The 19,877-nt window shown below is 47.2% G+C and overlaps 1 protein-coding gene across 2 annotated transcripts in view; it reads right to left on the bottom strand.

The window, feature by feature from the left end:
* Positions 1–335: 335 nt before the first annotated feature.
* Positions 336–19,877, bottom strand: part of adgrv1 (adhesion G protein-coupled receptor V1) — a 189,801-nt gene continuing 170,259 nt past the window's right edge. For both annotated transcript variants that reach the window (XM_052478489.1, XM_052478488.1), the window contains 4 exons: positions 18,505–18,626; positions 10,284–10,469; positions 5,754–5,931; positions 336–804 (listed from right to left, as the gene is read on the bottom strand). In XM_052478489.1, coding sequence (XP_052334449.1) covers positions 686–804; positions 5,754–5,931; positions 10,284–10,469; positions 18,505–18,626 — 605 coding nt within the window. In that variant the 3' untranslated portion in view covers positions 336–685. The remainder of the gene's footprint in view (positions 805–5,753; positions 5,932–10,283; positions 10,470–18,504; positions 18,627–19,877) is intronic.

Below are 19,877 nucleotides of genomic sequence, written 5' to 3' on the forward strand. Positions count from 1 at the left end.
GCTCAATACGAACTTTCACACTCCACATTCATACTCCATATTTCCACCTCCCGCCGCTTTTGCAGACCCAAGCAGAAATGTTCAGACCTGATCTCCCAGGACCAGATTGCTCAGACTGTGTAGAACAAGTTTGTGAAATTCCCCCAGGAGACTGCATGCATTCACAGTGTCCTCTAGTCTGACCCGACAGCGACTCAGCAATTCCACATCCTGCGTTATGCAACTCTCACACAAGCTCTCCTCTCTTTATGCCCAACTGTTGACAGACCATAGACTGCTGCCAGCCGCTCCAAACGCAATCACAGGCGGACAAATTGAATCAAGACAGCCCAATGTAAAATAGCTGTTGAATTATTTATTAACAATGTTACACAAACCTTAGCAGCAGGTTTGAGGGTGCTGGCTCGTGTCCTAAAAACTTTACAAAATGTTTACATCCAAGGAGAGATAAAATCAGCTTCAAAAACTCCATCAAGGACTTTCACAAATTAATTTAGTAAAACATTTATATACTCATATATAAAAACAGACATACAAACATCACCGGGTTTCATGAAATCAAACAGCTAACGAAAAAACTACAACTTTTCTATAAAAAAACAATTTGTGATGTTTTAGTGCAAAGGCAGTAGAAATATAAAAATACTGTTGTGTTTTTCTCTGTGGTATAAAAAAACGTGGGAGGTTAAAGGTGTGTGTCGGCAATGGGAATGCGTCTTAGTTCAACGATCTGGGATGGGGCCGTACTCCCACCATCATGGCTCCCGTGGATCGACTCGTTGTCGCTCAGGTTAAGGCCAGATCCTAACAGGGAGAGAGAGAGACAGCAGACATGTCAATCAGCACCCTATTCCCCTGTGCACTACTTTTGACCAGGGCCCAATAAGAAGTACACTATTAAAGATGCAGTCCAGGATGTTAAGTACAACAAATTTGTAACATATTGTTTGAACTGGATTCGTAACATATCCTATCAATTCCGGGGGTATCATCGGATGGGGCCACAGTGTCTCCTGACCCCTCCTGTCTCAGCCTCCAGAATTTATGCTGTAGTAGTTTATGTGTCGGGGGGCTAGGGTCAGTCTCTTATACCTGGAGTATTTATCCTGTCTTATCTGGTGTCCTGTGTGAATTTAAGTATGCTCTCTCTAATTCTCTTTCTTTCTTTCTCACAGAGGACCTGAGCTCTAGGACCATGCCTCAGGACTACCTGGTACTCCTTGCTGTCCCCAGTCCACCTGGCCGTGCTGCTGCTCCAGTTTCAACTGTTCTGCCTGCGGCTATGGAACCCTGACCTGTTCACAGGACGTGCTACCTGTCCCATGCCTGCTGTTTCAACTCTCTGATCGGCTATGAATAGCCAACTGACATTTACTCCTGAGGTGCTGACCTGTTGCACCCTCGACAACTACATGCTGGTCATTTAAGAAACATTTGAACATCTTGGCCATGTTCTGTTTTAATCTCCACCTGGCACAGCCATAAGAGCACTGGCCACCCCTCATAGCCTGGTTCCTCTCTAGGTTTCTTCCTAGGTTTTGGCCTTTCTAGGGAGTTTTTCCTAGCCACCGTGCTTCTACACCTGCATTGCTTGCTGCTTGGGGTTTTAGGCTGGGTTTCTGTTACAGCACTTTCAGATATCAGCTGATCTAAGGAGGGCTATATAAATACATTTAATTTGATGTAGCACACAAAAAAACAAGAGACCTGTTTTGTCTCGTGAACAACACTTTCAAAACCACAGGCTGAAATTATACAAAAGTTCTGGACCATCACTTTAAGGGAATAATAGGTTGACATTTGGGATGAACACAATGTGGTGTAATCCAAAGAACAGAACGACCTCCAGATTACCTGCTGAGTTTTTTCAATAATCATTTTTATGACAGTCAATTACAGTGTACTCAGGAAGAATTCAGAATCCCTTCCATTTTTCGACATTTTGTTACATTACAGCCTTATTCTTAAATGTTGTAAAAATAAAAACACTTCAATCTACACACAATAACCCATAATAATTTTGCAAATGTTTTAAAAATAAAAAACTGAAATACCTTATTTACATAAGTATTCAGACCCTTTACTCAGTACTTTGTTGAAGCACCTTTGGCAGCAATTACAGCATCAAGTCTTCTTTTGTATGACGCGACAAGCTTGGCACTCCTGTATTTTGGGAGTTCCTCCCATTCTTCTCTGCAGATACTCTCAACCTCACTGTCAGGTTGTATGGGGAGCGTTGCTGCACTGCTATTTTCAGGTCTCTCCAGCGATGTTTGATCGGGTTCAAGTCCGGGCTCTGTCAGGGCCACTCAAGGACATTGAGACTTGTCCCGAATCCCCTCCTGCATTGTCTTGGCTGTGTGATTAGGGTCGTTGTCCTGTTGGAAGGTGAACCTTCGCCCCAATCTGAGGTCCCCGGTGCTCTGGAGCAGGTTTTCATCAAGGATCTCTCTGTACTTTGCTCCGTTCATCTTTCCCTCGATCCTGACTAGTCTCCCAGTCACTGCTGCTGAAAAACATCCCCACAGCATGATGCTGCCACCACCATCCTTCACCGTAGATGGTGAATGGTGTCAGGTTTCCTCCAGACGTAACACTTGGCATTTGGCATTCAGGCCAAAGAGTTCAATTGCTGCTTCATCAGACCAGAGAATATTTAGGTGCCTTTTGGCAAACTCCAAGCGGGCTGTCATGTGCTTTTTTACTGAGGAGTGGTTTCCGTCTGGCCACTCTACCATAAAGGCCTGATTGGTGGAGTGCTGCAGAGATGGCTGTCCTTCTAGGAGGTTCTCCCATCTCCACAGAGGAACTCTAGAGCTCTGTCAGAATGACTATCGGGTTTTTGGTCACCTCCCTGACCAAGGCCCTTCTCCCCTGAGCTGCTCAGTTTGGCCGGGTGGCCAGCATTAGGAGTCTTGGTGGTTCCAAACTTCTTCCATTTAAAAATTATAGAGGCCACTGTGTTCTTGGGGACCTTCAATGCTGCAGACATTTTTTGGTACTCTTCCCCAGATCTGTGCCTCGACACAATCCTGTCTCAGAGCTCTACCGACAACTCCTTCGACCTCATGGCTTGGTTTTTGCTCTGACATGCACTGTCAACTGTGAGACCTTATATAGACAGGTATGCCTTTCCAAATCATGTCCAATCAATTGAATTTACCACTGGTGGAGCCCAATCAAGTTGTAGAAACTTCTCAAGGATGATCAATGGAAACAGGATTCACCTGTTTCGCTTTGTCATTGTGGGGTACTTGTGTGTAGATTGCTGAGATGTGTTTATTTTTGGAACGTAACAAGAAGGGACTGTACAGTAAAAGCAGGGCATTAAGGACAACCAGTGGGACGGTATAAGTTAACGATTCACCCTTTAAGAGCCTAATGAGTGTGCTGCTACTGATTTTACTGCCTGACTGACTAACTGACTGGCCTATTATGTAAAACCTCATTCTAGACTTCCCTTCTATCTCCCTGACCTCTGCCTGCACCTGAGGGAGGTCTAGGGTAGATATGAAGAAGGTTATCGGTTGAGTGTGGCAACATAAGGCCGGCCACGTAGAGAGGTAGAGGTCAGAAATACACGCCAAGAGGGAGGTGGGAAGGGGGACGGTTACAACACAGGCCAGGAGAAATGCTATAACACAGCATTTCTTTGTCCAAGTCCTTGTTTTGGATGTAGCTAGGATTAAACATCTTCAGGTATTCCACAACAACCACAGGTAATAGACTTAGCAGATATTTGTGGTTATAATTGTTCCTTTATGCTTTTCAATCCTGTTCACCTACAGAATTCATCTTCCCCGATGTCGTTTTAACAATAAGAGAGCCGTGAATGCCACCCCATTCGTAAACGTGTTCAACCTGAGGCTGAATGATGGGGTGTACCGTTGGGTGATAGAGAGGTGAAGGCAAGGCCAGTGAAATGCGGACTCATCTTCCATAACGACTATAGCTGACGCGGGCACGCACGTGCGCGCACACACATCATACACAAACACACACACTACACGTTAGGGACAGCTGAAGAAGAGTTAGCACTCTCCTCTCCCCGAGGCTTTTATTTACGGTAACATTACCCCCTCTAGCCAATCCCCTCTCATTAACACCTCTGACTAACTCCAAGTCCGCCAGGGGCTTTTAATTTAGCGCAGCCACGGCGATAGACATGTGTTTTCCGGAGAGTGGATACTGGCGTGTATTCTCTGACCTCGCCCAGGGGCCCGGTTAGCACTAAGATGCCAGATTAACCTCTGTGTTGCACGGGGCCCTTCAGAGGCCACTCAATCAAGGGCCCGGTGGGGCCATCACGAGGTGGGGTCAAAGCCCAGGTGGAGTTCTTTCCATGATATGGACACCTTGGTTATCAGGCCTGACTGGGAAATAAGGTAAGGCGCATGACACGTCTCTTCCCATGGGGTGTATTTCTATAAACAGAAATCTTCATGGGTGAGAGAAGGTTCATGGAAATAACATGTGTCCTGTCTAAAGAATCCAACTACAGTGAATGTAGTAGCGATGTAGAGTGAAGAGACATATCAAATCTAAACCGGTATGATGATGTTATGCTGTGACAATAATAATGATGATGATAATAACAGCAAACGTGACATGACGCTCTCACAGCACTGCCATCTTGGTCCACTTTAACGTTACAAAAGAACATGACATCACTATTCGATGTGCGCTCCTTTTGACCAGGGCCCATGGGGCTCTTGTCAAAAGTAGTTCACCATATTGGGGATAGGGTGCCATTTGGGGCGCGCCCTATATTTCCTAGAGAAACAGACAAAACAAAGTCCTGAACACTACTTACATTTACATTTGACATTTAAGTCATTTAGCAGACGCTCTTATCCAGAGCGACTTACATGTTTTCAGCTCGGTCCTGCCACTTGTTATTCAGGCAGCGTAGATCGATTCCTCTGTGATTTGAGAATGGGAGTGTGGAGCGTTGATATATCAGCCGACAGTAAGACCCCAAATCTCATTAAACATGATGACTGAGGAGAAATGGTTCCTACAGCCGCAAGACAGGGTTCGCTGAGGACTGACCGAGCAGGGCCAGCAGTAATGGCTGCCATGGGACGCGTACACACCAGGCCTCCATACACACCCATGCGTATGTACATGCACACGTTCAAATGCGCACACACCAAATCACACTAATGTTAGAAAACCATATGTGAGTCCCAGTAAGCGGTGTGCAACAACTAGCTGCAGGGAAGTCAGGCGCAGGAGAGCAGAAATGGGTAACAACTGGAGCACTATAATAATGCAAAAAACAAGCTGCACCCAGAACAACAAAATACAGGTAAAATAACCCGTCACAATACCAGTCAGAAGTGCACATACAGACATTGGGGGAACAGAGGGTTATATACACGACAAGTAATGAGGGAATGTAAACCAGGTGTGTGGGAAAACAAGACAAAACAAATGGAAAATGAAAGGTGGATCGGCGATGGCTCGAAGACCGGTGACGTCGACCTCCGAACGCCGCCTGAACAAGGAGAGGAACCGACTTCGGCGGAATAAAATGTGATTTGTTTGTATACTGACTCATCGGCGTATCCACTTCTCCCTCGACACCATTATAGTGTTGATGAGTAGAACACAAAGTTTCTGTATGACCTGATTAGGAAAAATTCTGGGCTCTAAATTGCTCCCTGTTACTTACAATGTGCACTTCTAAAGTAGTGCACTACTACAGGGAATAGGGCGGCATTTGGGACGCAGCCCAAAGTGATTCTTACCAGTCTTTAAGGCAAATATGAGGTCGTCAAACTCCTGGGACTCCTCGTCGGCCACTAGGTTGTCGTTGATGAAGCCTCCTCCGTCGGTGGTGTAGGTCCCACTCTGAGGGCTCTGCTTAAACACACTGCTGGGCTGACTGCCCGGACGCAGGGACGCACGCTCCCAGTCCGCGGACACCTGCCACACACACACACACACACACACACACACACACACACACACACACACACACACACACACACACACACACACACACACACACACACACACACACACACACATACACATGTACACACACATGCACACACATGTACACACATGTACATGCATGCACACACATGCACACGCGTGCACACACAGGCACGCACACGCACACACACACGCACACACACAAAGCATATATTTACAGACTATATACGGCACTAACAAAGACAGCCACTGTCCAACATTTACATTTACATTTAAGTCATTTAGCAGACGCTCTTATCCAGAGCGACTTACAAATTCCAACACGTTGAAATGACACTGATCAGAGGGCATATATTATGTCAGGGTTACATTTCTAGAGTGTTTCGTATGAGCTAAAATGTACAGTATTTGGAGTGCACAGTGGGTATCCTTATGTATTTGCAGAAACAACACAAACCAGAGACGAGCACGTAAAGGGGGGAACTAAATCTCCGTGATTAATGCAATGACAAAAACCAGTCCCATTCTGGCAGGGAGTCAGCTCAGGACAGCAGAGAATGGGCCTGTCAGCCGTGTAATCACATCTTAGACATGGAGGGCCACGCAGAGTTTATGTTGTCAAAGCTCCCCAAAGGGGTTAACGCAGGACGAAGGCTCATGGGGGGGTTAAGGGGTGAGAGGGAGGTCGCCGGCTCTGGGTCTCATACAAAATCAGTCTCAAATATGCAAATATTGTACTGAACCTGCTGCACTGATGAATCCTTTTTCTTCAGAGAGAGAGAGTGAGAGACAGAGGGGGAGGGAGATAAATAAAAAGGGAGAGAGGGGTGACAGAGGGGGGCACGAGAGAGAGAGAGAGAGAGAGAGAGAGAGAGAGAGAGAGAGAGAGAGAGAGAGAGAGAGAGAGAGAGAGAGAGAGAGAGAGAGAGAGAGAGAGAGAGAGAGAGAGAGAGAGAGAGAGAGAGAGAGAGAGAGAGAGAGAGAGAGAGAGAGAGAGAGAGACCCAGATAGTTCCCAGGGCTAATCACTGGATGTCTGGATGAGTGGTGATGGGAATAGAGAGTTCAGCACCATCACAGACAATCAGCTAGCCATGAGAACTGGCACATTGTGTACATAGCTAAGATGTTTCACTTGGCTAAGCAATCTTGTGTGGTTTCCACCACAAAAGAGACGGGATGTTTTTCAGCACACAGTATGTGTCCAGGTAGTAATATAACCCATCACTGGACAACTATCCCTGTCCTCTCATACATACCAAATGACGCCATCCAAGGCACAGACAGGGAATTATTGCGTTGTGGAAAGAATCCTTGTGGAATCTAATTTTCCCTTAGTCTGAGTTTTCCAGGAAACAAAGTTTCACCAGCCTCCCTCCCTCTCTCCCTCAGTGAATGACAGACAGGTGTAATAGCCTCTCACAGTGTTTCTTAATCCTGGTCCTGGGGACCTAAAGGGGTGCACATTTTAGTTTTTGCCCTAGCACTATACAGCTGATTCATAAGATCAACAGCCAGCCAGCCAGTCAGCCAGCCAGCCAGCCAGCCAGCCAGACAGACAGACACAGACTATTACGTCTGTCTATCTGAACAGGCCTGTAATGACAGACAGACAGACAGACAGACAGACAGACAGACAGACAGACAGACAGACAGACAGACAGACAGACAGACAGACAGACAGACAGACAGACAGACTATTACGTCTGTCTATCTGAACAGGCCTGTAATGACAGACAGACAGACAGACAGACAGACAGACAGACAGACAGACAGACAGACAGACAGACAGACAGACAGACTGTAATGACAGACAGACAGACAGACAGACTATTACGTCTGTCTACAGGCCTGTAATGACAGACAGACAGACAGACAGACAGACAGACAGACAGACAGACAGACAGACAGACAGACAGACAGACTTTACGTCTGTCTATCTGAACAGGCCTGTAATGACAGACAGACAGACACAGACAGACAGACAGACAGACAGACAGACAGACAGACAGACTATTACGTCTGTCTATCTGAACAGGCCTGTAATGACAGACAGACAGACAGACAGACAGACTATTACGTCTGTCTATCTGAACAGGCCTGTAATGACAGACAGACAGACAGACAGACAGACAGACAGACTATTACGTCTGTCTATCTGAACAGGCCTGTAATGACAGACAGACAGACAGACAGACTATTACGTCTGTCTATCTGAACAGGCCTGTAATGACAGACAGACAGACAGACTATTACGTCTGTCTATCTGAACAGGCCTGTAATGACAGACAGACAGACAGACAGACAGACAGACAGACAGACTATTACGTCTGTCTATCTGAACAGGCCTGTAATGACAGACAGACAGACAGACAGACAGACAGACTATTACGTCTGTCTATCTGAACAGGCCTGTAATGACAGACAGACAGACAGACAGACAGACAGACAGACAGACGTAATAGCCTATCTGAACAGGCCTGTAATGACAGACAGACAGACAGACAGACAGGTGTAATAGCCTGTAATTGGTACAGTGTCCAGCCACCATTTACCATATCCACTCTGAAGGGGGCTGACACCTCCCATGTACCAATCCCCTTCGCACCCCTTTCTCCTCCCCTCTCCATTTTCTCTCTAACCCCCCCCATCTCCTCTTCAGTGTAACTCCTTATAGGGTGTCCATCAGAGCTGTGACAGAGCAGGGGATGCATGGACTGGGTCTGGGGAGTATGTAGGCTTAGTTCTATGGTAAGGTGGGCTACTAGTTGAGGAGAGGAGGACACTTCTCTGCATGGCAGATCTCACACACACACGTTACTGTTAGCGTAATTGCGGGATAGCTGACTCAAGTCACTTTGAACAAACAGAAAGTGTGGAGGGACACGCTGTGTTTCCCCGAGGATCCGCTGACAAGGGTGTGAGTGAGGAGAGGACTGGTCAAACCGAGCCCTGGGAATGAGGTCATGGGAGAGAGAGAGAGAGAGAGAGAGAGAGAGAGAGAGAGAGAGAGAGAGAGAGAGGGATGGGACTGGGGAAGGGGTTGAGGTAAGGGCTTTAGAGTAAGGGCACCGGGCAGGGGAGAGAGAGAGAGAGAGGGATGGGACTGGGGAAGGGGAAGGGGTTGAGGTAAGGGCTTTAGAGTAAGGGCACCAGGCAGGGGAGAGAGAGAGAGAGGGATGGGACTGGGGAAGGGGTTGAGGTAAGGGCTTTAGAGTAAGGGCACCGGGCAGGGGAGAGAGAGAGAGGGGATGGGACTGGGGAAGGGGTTGAGGTAAGGGCTTTAGAGTAAGGGCACCAGGCAGGGGAGAGAGAGAGGGGGATGGGACTGGGGAAGGGGTTGAGGTAAGGGCTTTAGAGTAAGGGCACGGGGCAGGGGAGAGAGAGAGAGGGGATGGGACTGGGGAAGGGGTTGAGGTAAGGGCTTTAGAGTAAGGGCACCAGGCAGGGGAGAGAGAGAGGGATGGGACTGGGGAAGGGGTTGAGGTAAGGGCTTTAGAGTGAGGGCACCAGGCAGGGGAGAGAGGGGGGTGGGACTGGGGAAGGGGTTGAGGTAAGGGCTTTAGAGTAAGGGCACCGGGGCAGGGGGAGAGAGAGAGGGGGATGGGACTGGGGAAGGGGTTGAGGTAAGGGCTTTAGAGTAAGGGCACCGGGCAGGGGAGAGAGAGAGAGAGGGATGGGACTGGGGAAGGGGTTGAGGTAAGGGCTTCAGAGGAAGGGCAACAGGCAGGGGAGAGAGAGAGAGGGGGATGGGACTGGGGAAGGGGTTGAGGTAAGGGCTTCAGAGTAAGGGCACCGGGCAGGGGAGAGAGAGGGATGGGACTGGGGAAGGGGTTGAGGTAAGGGGATGGGACTGGGGAAGGGGTGGGACTGGGGAAGGGGTTGAGGTAAGGGCTTTAGAGTAAGGGCACCAGGCAGGGGAGAGAGAGAGAGAGGGATGGGACTGGGGAAGGGGTTGAGGTAAGGGCTTTAGAGTAAGGGCACCAGGCAGGGGAGAGAGAGAGGGTTGGGACTGGGGAAGGGGTTGAGGTAAGGGCTTTAGAGTAAGGGCACCAGGCAGGGGAGAGAGAGAGGGTTGGGACTGGGGAAGGGGTTGAGGTAAGGGCTTTAGAGTAAGGGCACCAGGCAGGGGGGAGAGAGAGAGAGAGCGTTATGGGGGGTAAGGGTGACGCAGTCAGTCAGTCAGTAAGAACAGGGCTCCTCCTCACCCTTCTATTGTTTTTTTCTCCTTAGTTTCCTGAAGTGAGGGAGGGAAAGATGGCAGGTGTGTGTGTGTGTGTGTGTGTGTGTGTGTGTGTGTGTGTGTGTGTGTGTGTGTGTGTGTGTGTGTGTGTGTGTTACCTCCTCCATGGCGCTGATGAGGTTCTGGGTGGACTTGTTGATCTCCGCCCCTATGGTGGCGGCACCCCCGCTCTGGTAGGTGGAGTCTGGGCTGCCGTGGCCGTTCATCTCCACTGTGTAACTGGCCTTGGATGGCCAACACAGCTGGTTGTGCATCAGGAAGTACACCGCAAACACGTACAGGCCCTGGCAAGCAGAGGGTAAAGATAAAAAATGTGGCACCTCCATTGCAATTCAAAATTATTTGACCCTGCCAGGCACATCACGAATTGAACCTACACACAAGAGACAAAGGAGAGCGGGCTTAAATTGTTTCTCGATAGCGCGTCGTTCTCCTCATTGCACTCCGAGAAGTGCATTTATCTTGAACGGCTCCACGCAAAGCAGAGCAGCACGACCCGTATGGGCAAAGTTTGGATTGATCGAGAATGGTAGAAGTGGCAAGACGTCGTCCCTTGGACATGACATCACTGACAGTCAGCAGCATCCTGATCTAGTATCTCGATCACATCCTCTGTGTCATCAGACAGGCCAGTGTGAATTACTCCAGCACGTTCCTCTGTGAAATATCACAGTCCCGGCAGACATCTCACAACACCAGGCGGGCAGGAGGGGATGACGGCAACCATAGACAGAGATGGAGTGATGCACTGCACTGCAAATACAGTAATACCACACACACACACACACACACACACACACACACACACACACACACACACACACACACACACACACACACACACACACACACACACACACACACACACACACACACACACACACACACACACACACACACACACACACCACCAAGCGATCTAGCAGGAAGTTCATCAAAACTGGGACTTAAATTAAACCAATTGCAACCTCTCCACGTCAGCAAAGCTCATGCTCCTGTTTCACCAGCGGCCTATTGATCTTAACAGACAGGCAGTTTAGTCCGGCTCAGGGAGAGGAAAGCCACTCAACACAAAAGCTCCATATGTAGATAGAAATGTGTGGAAATCATGACATTTTCCTTGGAACCCTGACATTGAAAGGGACAAACTGTAATGGATACGAGATGCGATGGGAAGAAGGGGAGCAGGCTTAGTACACGACCTGTTTATTGGTGCACTGTAAATAGGGAACATGAGCTTCTATCTGGGGAAAAAGCACACATATGGGAATGGACACAGGACACCCACAACAATCACTCAGAGTGCATTTATAGCCTGAGCGGAGCGTGTGTGTATGTGGTGTGAGGGTGGTGTGTGTGTGTACATGAGTGTGTGTGTCTGTGTGTGTGTGTGTGTGTGTGCGTGTGCGCGTGTGGAGCAGCCACTATCAGTAGTCTCTGATAGAGTGAGAGTGGCCCCATCCTGACAGTCTTCAGGGCGATTAGCACACGCCGTTTAAGGACCAGCCTGAGCCAGCGCGGCCCGAGGAACACGCTTTATTACCCACAGGCTGTTATGTAAGTGTTCCCTGCTGGGGACTTGACGTGTGTGTGTGTGTGTGTGTGTGTGTGTGTGTGTGTGTGTGTGTGTGTGTGTGTGTGTGTGTGTGTGTGTGTGTGTGTGTGTGTGTGTGTGTGTGTGTGTGTGTGTGTGTGTGTGTGTGTGTGTGTGTGTGTGTGTGTGTGTGTGTGCGTGCGTGAGACAAAGAGAGGGAGAGTGTTACTACAGGAGGTTAGGTCACGGCCCCTACACCACCATGAGAACCAGGGAGGGAGGAGAGGAGGGAGAACACAAGAGGTACAAAGAGGCACAGCGCTAACCAGCTAGCTAGCTAGGGGGAGAATGCTTTCAGTCGAAAATGAACAAGACAGATAGAAATAAATTGAAAGGAGAGAAGAAAACAGAAACAGAGAAAAAGCAAAGGAGAAACAGAGAGGTGATCTAGATGGGCAACAGAAAGAGATCAAATGAATACGAAAGTAGAGAGAAATTATAATACATGGACATCATAGCTCTTAGACCACTGGGCCTATCCCTCCTATACCATGTCTCCTAGCAACGTGTGCTGGGTTGAATTCGATGAAGGAGGCTGCTACTTCTGCACTATCAACTCATCTCCAGCGACAGCGCTCGTGACAGGATCTGCGGTTGCAATGAAGAGCAGTCTATTTATAGTCCGCTGTGCAGCCCAATCAGGAAGTGCGGGGGTAAATGTAATTCTGTGGTGGGTGCCTGGCGTCTTTCATTGCTCAAAGAAAGAAAGGGGGGCTGTTTGTTTGTGAGCTACTAGTGTACAAGGCCATTTACTGGCAGAGGGGCGGACACAAATCAAATCAAAGTTTACAGTGCTGCTGTGATTGGATTATTCTTCTATAAATTCGGGACAAGTTCAGCCGGATCTAATGCAGATGCTGCCCTAGACAACCCCTCGACAAGCGATATGTCAGAAGAGAGAGAGAGAGAGAGAGAGAGAGAGAGAGAGAGAAAGAGAGAGAGAAAGAGAGAGAGAAAGAGAGAGAGAAAGAGAGAGAAAGAGAGAGAGAAAGAGAGAGAGAAGAGAGAGAGAAAGAGAGAGAGAAAGAGAAAGAGAGAGAAAGAGAAAGAGAGAGAGAGAGAGAGAGAGAGAGAGAGAGAGAGAGAGAGAGAGAGAGAGAGAGAGAGAGAGAGAGAGAGAGACAAAAAAGCCTTGCATACGCCAACTCTGGGTACCATCTATATTGATAGACTCCAACAGTAATGCCCCTGTCTGTCTGTCCGTGTGGAGTGCTGGGAGGAAACCAACTAAATCTATGGTTGTACTGAATAACGTGCTGGGGCACAGAGGTTGCTCTACTCTAAAAACACTGAGACCAATACTTGGCAACTAGTAGTATATGTCTATGTTCCAAATGGCACCCTATGGGCCCTGGTCAAAAGTAGTGCACTATATAGTACCATTTTGGACACGGCCTGTGTTTTATAGACACAGACAAAGTTATGTACTTGTTATGTAATTTGTAAGTCACTGAAATTGACCTCAAGGGAAACGTCTCTTTTGGCCCTTGCCTGCGTCCCAAATGGCACCCTATTCCCTGTATAGGGCACTACTACTTCCCTATACAGGACACTTCATCTTATGGGCTCTGGTCAAGTAGAGCACTATATAGGGAATAGGTTGTCATTTTGTACACAGACCCTTATAGGGAGAGTGAACAGCTTGGAGATGTGGCAAATCCTTTCCTCCCTGAGTCATCATACACACGCAGCAACTGCTCTGTACTGGGAGACGGTGGCCCATCCAAGTTGACAGCTGGAGCTAGGTGCTGGATATAGGGGCGGCAGGGTAGCCTAGTGGTTAGAGCGTTCGACTAGTAACCGAAAGGTTGCAAGTTCAGATCCCCAAACTGACCAGGTAAAAATCTGTCGTTCTGCCCCCAGAACAGGCAGTTAACCCACTGTTCCTAGGCCGCCATTGAAAATAAGAATTTGTTCTTAACTGACTTTTAAGTCAGTTAGCTGATGGTATCACACTAGACGTGATGGGATGCGTCGGAGGATGTCTGCCCCATGGAAGGCAAGATATCCGAGAACGTACATTACTGAAAAGCAACACAATCAGGGATACAACTCGGATCAACACCGTAAACATCTTGACCCTTAGGATCCAGACTTAAAATTCTGCGGTGCAAAAAAAAGAGAATCATGCCGGATCCAACCAGTTACCAGTTCCACTTCCATAAATTGAATACGGTGCAAAGTCTTCTCTGTAATAGGCTGTGTGCCGAGCGGCACCTTATTCCCTGTGCAGTGCGATACTTGGTCCTGCGGACATACAGCACTTTGGGACACAGACATTTACTGTACATCCCCCCTGATGGTTGCCTTCATGTACAGCTGTCCTTTGAGGTTGCCTAGAAGCTCCAGAGCAGCGCTAACTAACCACTAAGCAGGACGTATGAAATATAGCACACTGGAGCCAGCTGGTTGACGGCTGCTGTGGTTCCCGAGCTGCAAGCCTAAATCATAAAGTAAATAGCATTGAGAGAGTCTATATAGTTGAAATGAATGCATAGAATCCACCTTCCGGGGCGTGGGCGCTTAAACACGCACGCGTGCATGTACACACTGAGCTGAGCGCGAGCACACTCTAACATCTGCACTTGTTTAATGGTTTTTCAGCAATTAGCCCGAAGTGAGCAGCACCATTAAACAGCCTTTTACAGTCAGGGCAACAGCCACACTAACAACAATAACAACATGGAAAATTCTCCTCATGGAAAATGTACCGCATGAGCGAGATAAATACAAAAACAACCTGAAAGAGCATCCAAGCGCAAACTGTGCCACTGAGTAGAGGCACATAAGCGGCTGGAGTAACAAATAGCCACAAGAACGCCAGAAAGTGACATAATGTGCTCAGATATTATGCCAACTCAGAAAGTAAATGAATTGAAATGGAGCCTTTCAGAGATTTCGTAGACGGTCTGAGGTGGTTTGAGACAGCAAAAACAGAAAACCTCAATCGGAGGATTTGTTATCCAGCCATACATCTATAATAAACCTCACTCCATGCAACGTAGACCAATGTGACTATACTTTAAATCCTAATCATATGAATGCATTATGGTTCGCAACTTCTACGGTCGTCTCTATTAATGTTCATTAGTGGTGATGACGTGGTACTAATGGCCGTGTCACGACACAAAGGTCAGCGCTCTCATCTCCAAGCTCCTCGTCTCCCCACCAAAGTCTTTTTTTTTTTTTTGCTCCATAAACGCAGACTCTCAAGGCAGAACAATTGTCCCTTAATCGTGTCATGGCCGAAAGAGGCAGCAACAGCTTCATAAACAGCCTGGTGCAGGCAGCAATGGCAGAGAGCTGCAGCCGAAGCAGCAGTGCTCGGGAAATCTAGGTCAGATGTGTTTGTTTAGAGCTAATCGATGGTCTCTGGTGCAGCTCTCCTTGGAAGCTCATTACCTGTAGAAAAGGGAACTGTCTGTTCCAGCGCAATTCTTCCTGTCTTACAGAGGACTCTCCCCGGAGACAACTGCTTATAGGCTGCTTTAGTCTTTACATCTGAGCCCAGGGCAATTGGAGGCTGTGGAGATTCTCTGGTTGAAAACAAAATCACTTTTCAACCGTGTTCTGCTCTTTCTCCCTAGGGATGATAGAGCTGATTATTTTAGAATTGTGAGGCAGGGGGAGGGGGGGCAGTGGAGGGGGCTAGGGAGAGTCAAGGGAGAGAGATTCACTCATGAAAGACACTTCAGAGGCAACCAAAGGCCTTTCAGTTGGACTTTCTCTACACTTTCAGGGGACTCATCCTGTATTGGAACTTATAGCTGCAGGGGAATTTGTAAAAATACACCACACCAAAAGCATGTGGACACCTGCTCGTCAAACATCTCATTCCAAAATCATGGGCATTAATATGGAGTTGGTCCCCCCTTTGCTGCTATAACAGCTACTAGATGTTGGAATATTCATGCGGGGACTAGCTTCCATTCAGCGACAAGAGCATTAGTGAGTTCGGGCACTGAATTGGGATGAATTGGAATTCGCAATTCATCCCAAAGGTGTTTCGATGGAGTTGAGGTCAGGGCTCTGTGCAGGCCAGTCAAGTTCTTCCAAACTGATTTCGACAAACCAGTTCTGTATGGACCTCGCTTTGTGCACAGGGGCATTGTTATGCTGAAACAGGAAAGGGCCTTCCCCAAACTGTTGCCACAAAGTTGGAAGCACAGAATTGCCTAGAATGTCATTGTATGCTGTAGCGTTAATATTGTCCTTCACTGGAACTAAGGGGCTAGCCCGAACCATGAAAAACAATCCCAGACCATTATTCCTCCTCCACCAAACTTTACAGTGGGCAGGAAGCGTTCTCCTGGCATCAGCCAAACCCATATTAGTCTGTCGGACTTCCAGATGGTGAAGCATGATTCATCACCCCAGAAAACGCATTTCCACTGCTTCAAAGTCCAATGGCGGCGAGCTTTACATCACTCCAGCTGACGCTTGGCCTCGGAAACACATTTCATTAAGCTTCCGTCAAACAATTCTTGTGCTGACGTTGCTTCCAGAGGCAGTTCGTAATTCGGTAGTTAGCATTACAACCGAGGACAGATTATTTTTACCCGCTACGTGCTTCAGCACTCGACGGTCCCGTTCTGTGAGCTTGTGTGGCCTACCACTTCGTGACTGAGCCGTTGTTGCTCCCAGATGTATCCACTTCACAATAACAGCACTTACAGTTGACCGGGGACGCTCTAGCGGGGCAGAAATTTTACAAACTGACTCGTTGGAAAGGTGGCATCCTATGACGTACATGGCATGTGCTTATAGGTGTTGTGTGACCTCAGCTATTGTCATAATGACATCATGTCTGCACTCATTAAAGCCCCGGGTTGACTTTAGTGTGCTTCTGTCGTCTTTCACGTGCATACGCTACATATCACTAGGGTCCGGTGTGACACACTTAATGGACAGATGACGTCTTGAAGAAAGTGACAGCTAGCAGAGACATTCACAAGGACTGGCCTGAAAAGAACAATTATTCCACTGTCCAGTCCACTGCCTACCTAACTCAACCATTTGAATGCTTTTACAACATGTCCTTTTCAAATGATGCGGTTGCTTTATGAGTGAGGAATCTACCCTCAACTAGCAAGCAATAGCCCTTCGGAGGTCAGACAATGAAGTGGGGTTGAACAGTTCAAACATCTCCAACACATTGTCAGTTACGCAACCGTTTAAAAAAAACGAGATATTCATGCTATTGGCTGTAGACTATACAGTTCTACGGAAATATCTGATGATAAAGTTATCTCTCCTCTCTCTCACGCTCTCTGATATGCATTCCCACACTGTACTGAGTGTACTGAGAGAGTGGTCTGGCCTGGGCGATGTCACTCTTCGGAGATATGGTATCTGTGATAGCCCTCAAGAAGAGCTTTTCCACCCTGCCTGGGCCAGACATCAAAGGATGACTTCAAAGTCCTCGAATACCCTTCACCACACACGCACTCATGCAAGCACACACATCAAGACATGCATAGCACACATCAAGACATGCATAGCACACATCAAGACATGCATAGCACACATCAAGACGCAAACACACATGCGCAAGCACACACACATCAAGGCACGCACGCACACACATACACAATTATATATTATAAACATATTGAGGGATCAATATATAGTACAAGTGTGCCGACCTCCAAGGTCTCCAGAGGCTGAGCAACGATAGATAGAGGGAGGCTATTCTGAACTCACACACACTGACAAACAGAAACCTTAGGAGTGTTATTACGCCAATGTCTACAATGGGCACTTAAGTATATCCAGGAAGTAGTTGGTGCTCTGTCGTAACATTTACAAAACTAAATCAGGTTTCCCTCCAGTTTTGACTGCAATAGAGAGATTCAAGGCACTAGACAGTAAATCAAGGTTAGTGGAAATCACAGTGTTATGAACATTAGGGTTAGATTGACTCTACCGGGAGTTATCTTAACCCTCAAGAGAGTGATAAGATCCCTGGAGTCAGTGTTGATAACTGGAGTTGATTGGGACAGAGTACTTTGAACTCCATTAAGTGTAACCAGAGACAGAGTTCAATCTATGGAGTTATGCATAGATGTGGGAGGGGACTCATTGTCAATATTTCCCAGCATGCTCTGTTGCAGGTTGATTTTTTAAAATAATTGTTTGTTTCAATATCTGTGTTTTCACACGTACATTCATTGTTTTTGATCTTACGCTACACAAAGAAAATAACATTTTTTCTAAACTAACCCAATCCGTAAGGGTTTGGATTTATAGCAACCGTTAATGAGATAGTTGTTCCAGTTAACATGGTGTAGTTCAGGGATGTTTTAAGAACTCAGTCAGGGTCTCAACTTACTGTTGCGAGTTCAAATAGTAGATTTCACAAGGTGCGATTTAGAAATTTGGTTGTGCATCAGCAGTTTTTCTCTTGTTTATGTCGGTCACTGACAGTCTGTCAATTAGACCATGTCAGCAATTTTTCCCTGATTGCTAAGTTAGTTTAGCGGCCAGCAAACTCCCTGCGAGTAGGATATTTACTCCATTTAATGTTGTTTTAACTCCAAAAATATCAACACCATGACCAGAGTAGTTTCAACATAAAATGGGAGTGGGACCCATATAACCCCCCAAAATAATGTTACATTTGACCCCAATAGGAGTTCAATTAAGTCTTGTGATTTTACTGTGCAAAACATGTCTGGATTACCACACACACGATGATGATGAAGATAATGACAAAAAGGTCTTACCAGCAGGCAGTTGAAGATGACGTAGAGGATGAGCATCCACAGGTATCCGTAGCCCATGTGTAGTCCTGCCCACAGCCACACCAGGGACACCAGGGAAAACAGGTACAGCACCATGGGCACCTCTGCAGCACACACAACGGGGAACACTGCACAGTTAAGACACACGGACACTCAGACAGACACACATGCACGCACGCATACATGCACTCATGCACATACACGCAGACAGATCATTCTTAGAATGAAATAAATTACATCAGCCTATTTCACAATCAGAAATTGGGAGATTTCCAGAAGGTCAGAGCGCTCTGATCCCTGCTCTCTCTCCATGTCTGGCTCTGGTCCATCATCCCAGTGCTCTGGTCCAGTATAGAGTAGTGAGCTGGATCTGGGGCAGCAGGCAGCAGACCAGGCCCTTGAGGTTGATTAATGAAGCCTCTCTTAATCAGCACACTTTATACTGTAGGTCACAGATCCTGGCACCGGGGCTGCCAAGTACAGTACACCCGTCGCACGCACGCACGCACGAACACACACACACACACACACATACACAATCTGTGCCAACTGCTCAGCTAACTCACTCTAACTAAAGGGCGCATCGATAGATGAGAGAGAGAGATGGCGAGAGATAGCAAGAGACAGAGAGAGAGAGATGGAGAGGGAGAGAGAGATGGAGAGGGAGAGGGAGAGGGAGAGAGAGAGGGAGGGAGAGAGAGAGAGAGATGGAGAGAGAGGGAGAGGGAGAGGGAGAGGGAGAGGAGAGGGAGAGGGAGAGCGAGGGAGAGGGAGAGAGAACGGTAGCGGTAAGCACAAAGACCGTCTACACAATGACAGGGCTGTTGACCAGAAAGCAGCCTCTCTTGTCCAAATTGCATCTGGTCCCAAAAAGTACTCCATGAAGCTAACCTCCGAACTACACTCTAAACCAGGGATGGGAAATGTTTTAGTTTTGGTGTTCATTTCGTGCAATTCTACACATTTTGCCATAGGATGGAGAGAAATATTTTCAGTTTTTAATGTGATATCTAAGTGACTGACTAACAAAATCAATGGGGGCCCCCGGGCTCAAATTCAACCTTGATTACTGCAAGTTTAGATAGCTGGCGCCGAGTCCCCCACCAAAAAAGTTAATATATATATATATATAATTTTTTTTTTTTGTAAAATATTTTTATATATATATATATATAATAAAATAAAGTAAAAACAATGTTGGCAATATTTTTTGTCAGACTGAGTGTGTGTGAGAGTCTGTGTGTATGTAAAGTACATGTATGTGTGGGTTAAGTCTTGGAGGGTTCACTAGAGACTTGAAACAGATCTATGGTGAAATTAAAAGCCTTGATTTCAGCATGTTGGAGCAGAGGGAC

Source organism: Oncorhynchus keta, chromosome 25, assembly GCF_023373465.1.
Source record: "Oncorhynchus keta strain PuntledgeMale-10-30-2019 chromosome 25, Oket_V2, whole genome shotgun sequence".
Taxonomy (NCBI): Eukaryota; Metazoa; Chordata; class Actinopteri; order Salmoniformes; family Salmonidae; genus Oncorhynchus; species Oncorhynchus keta.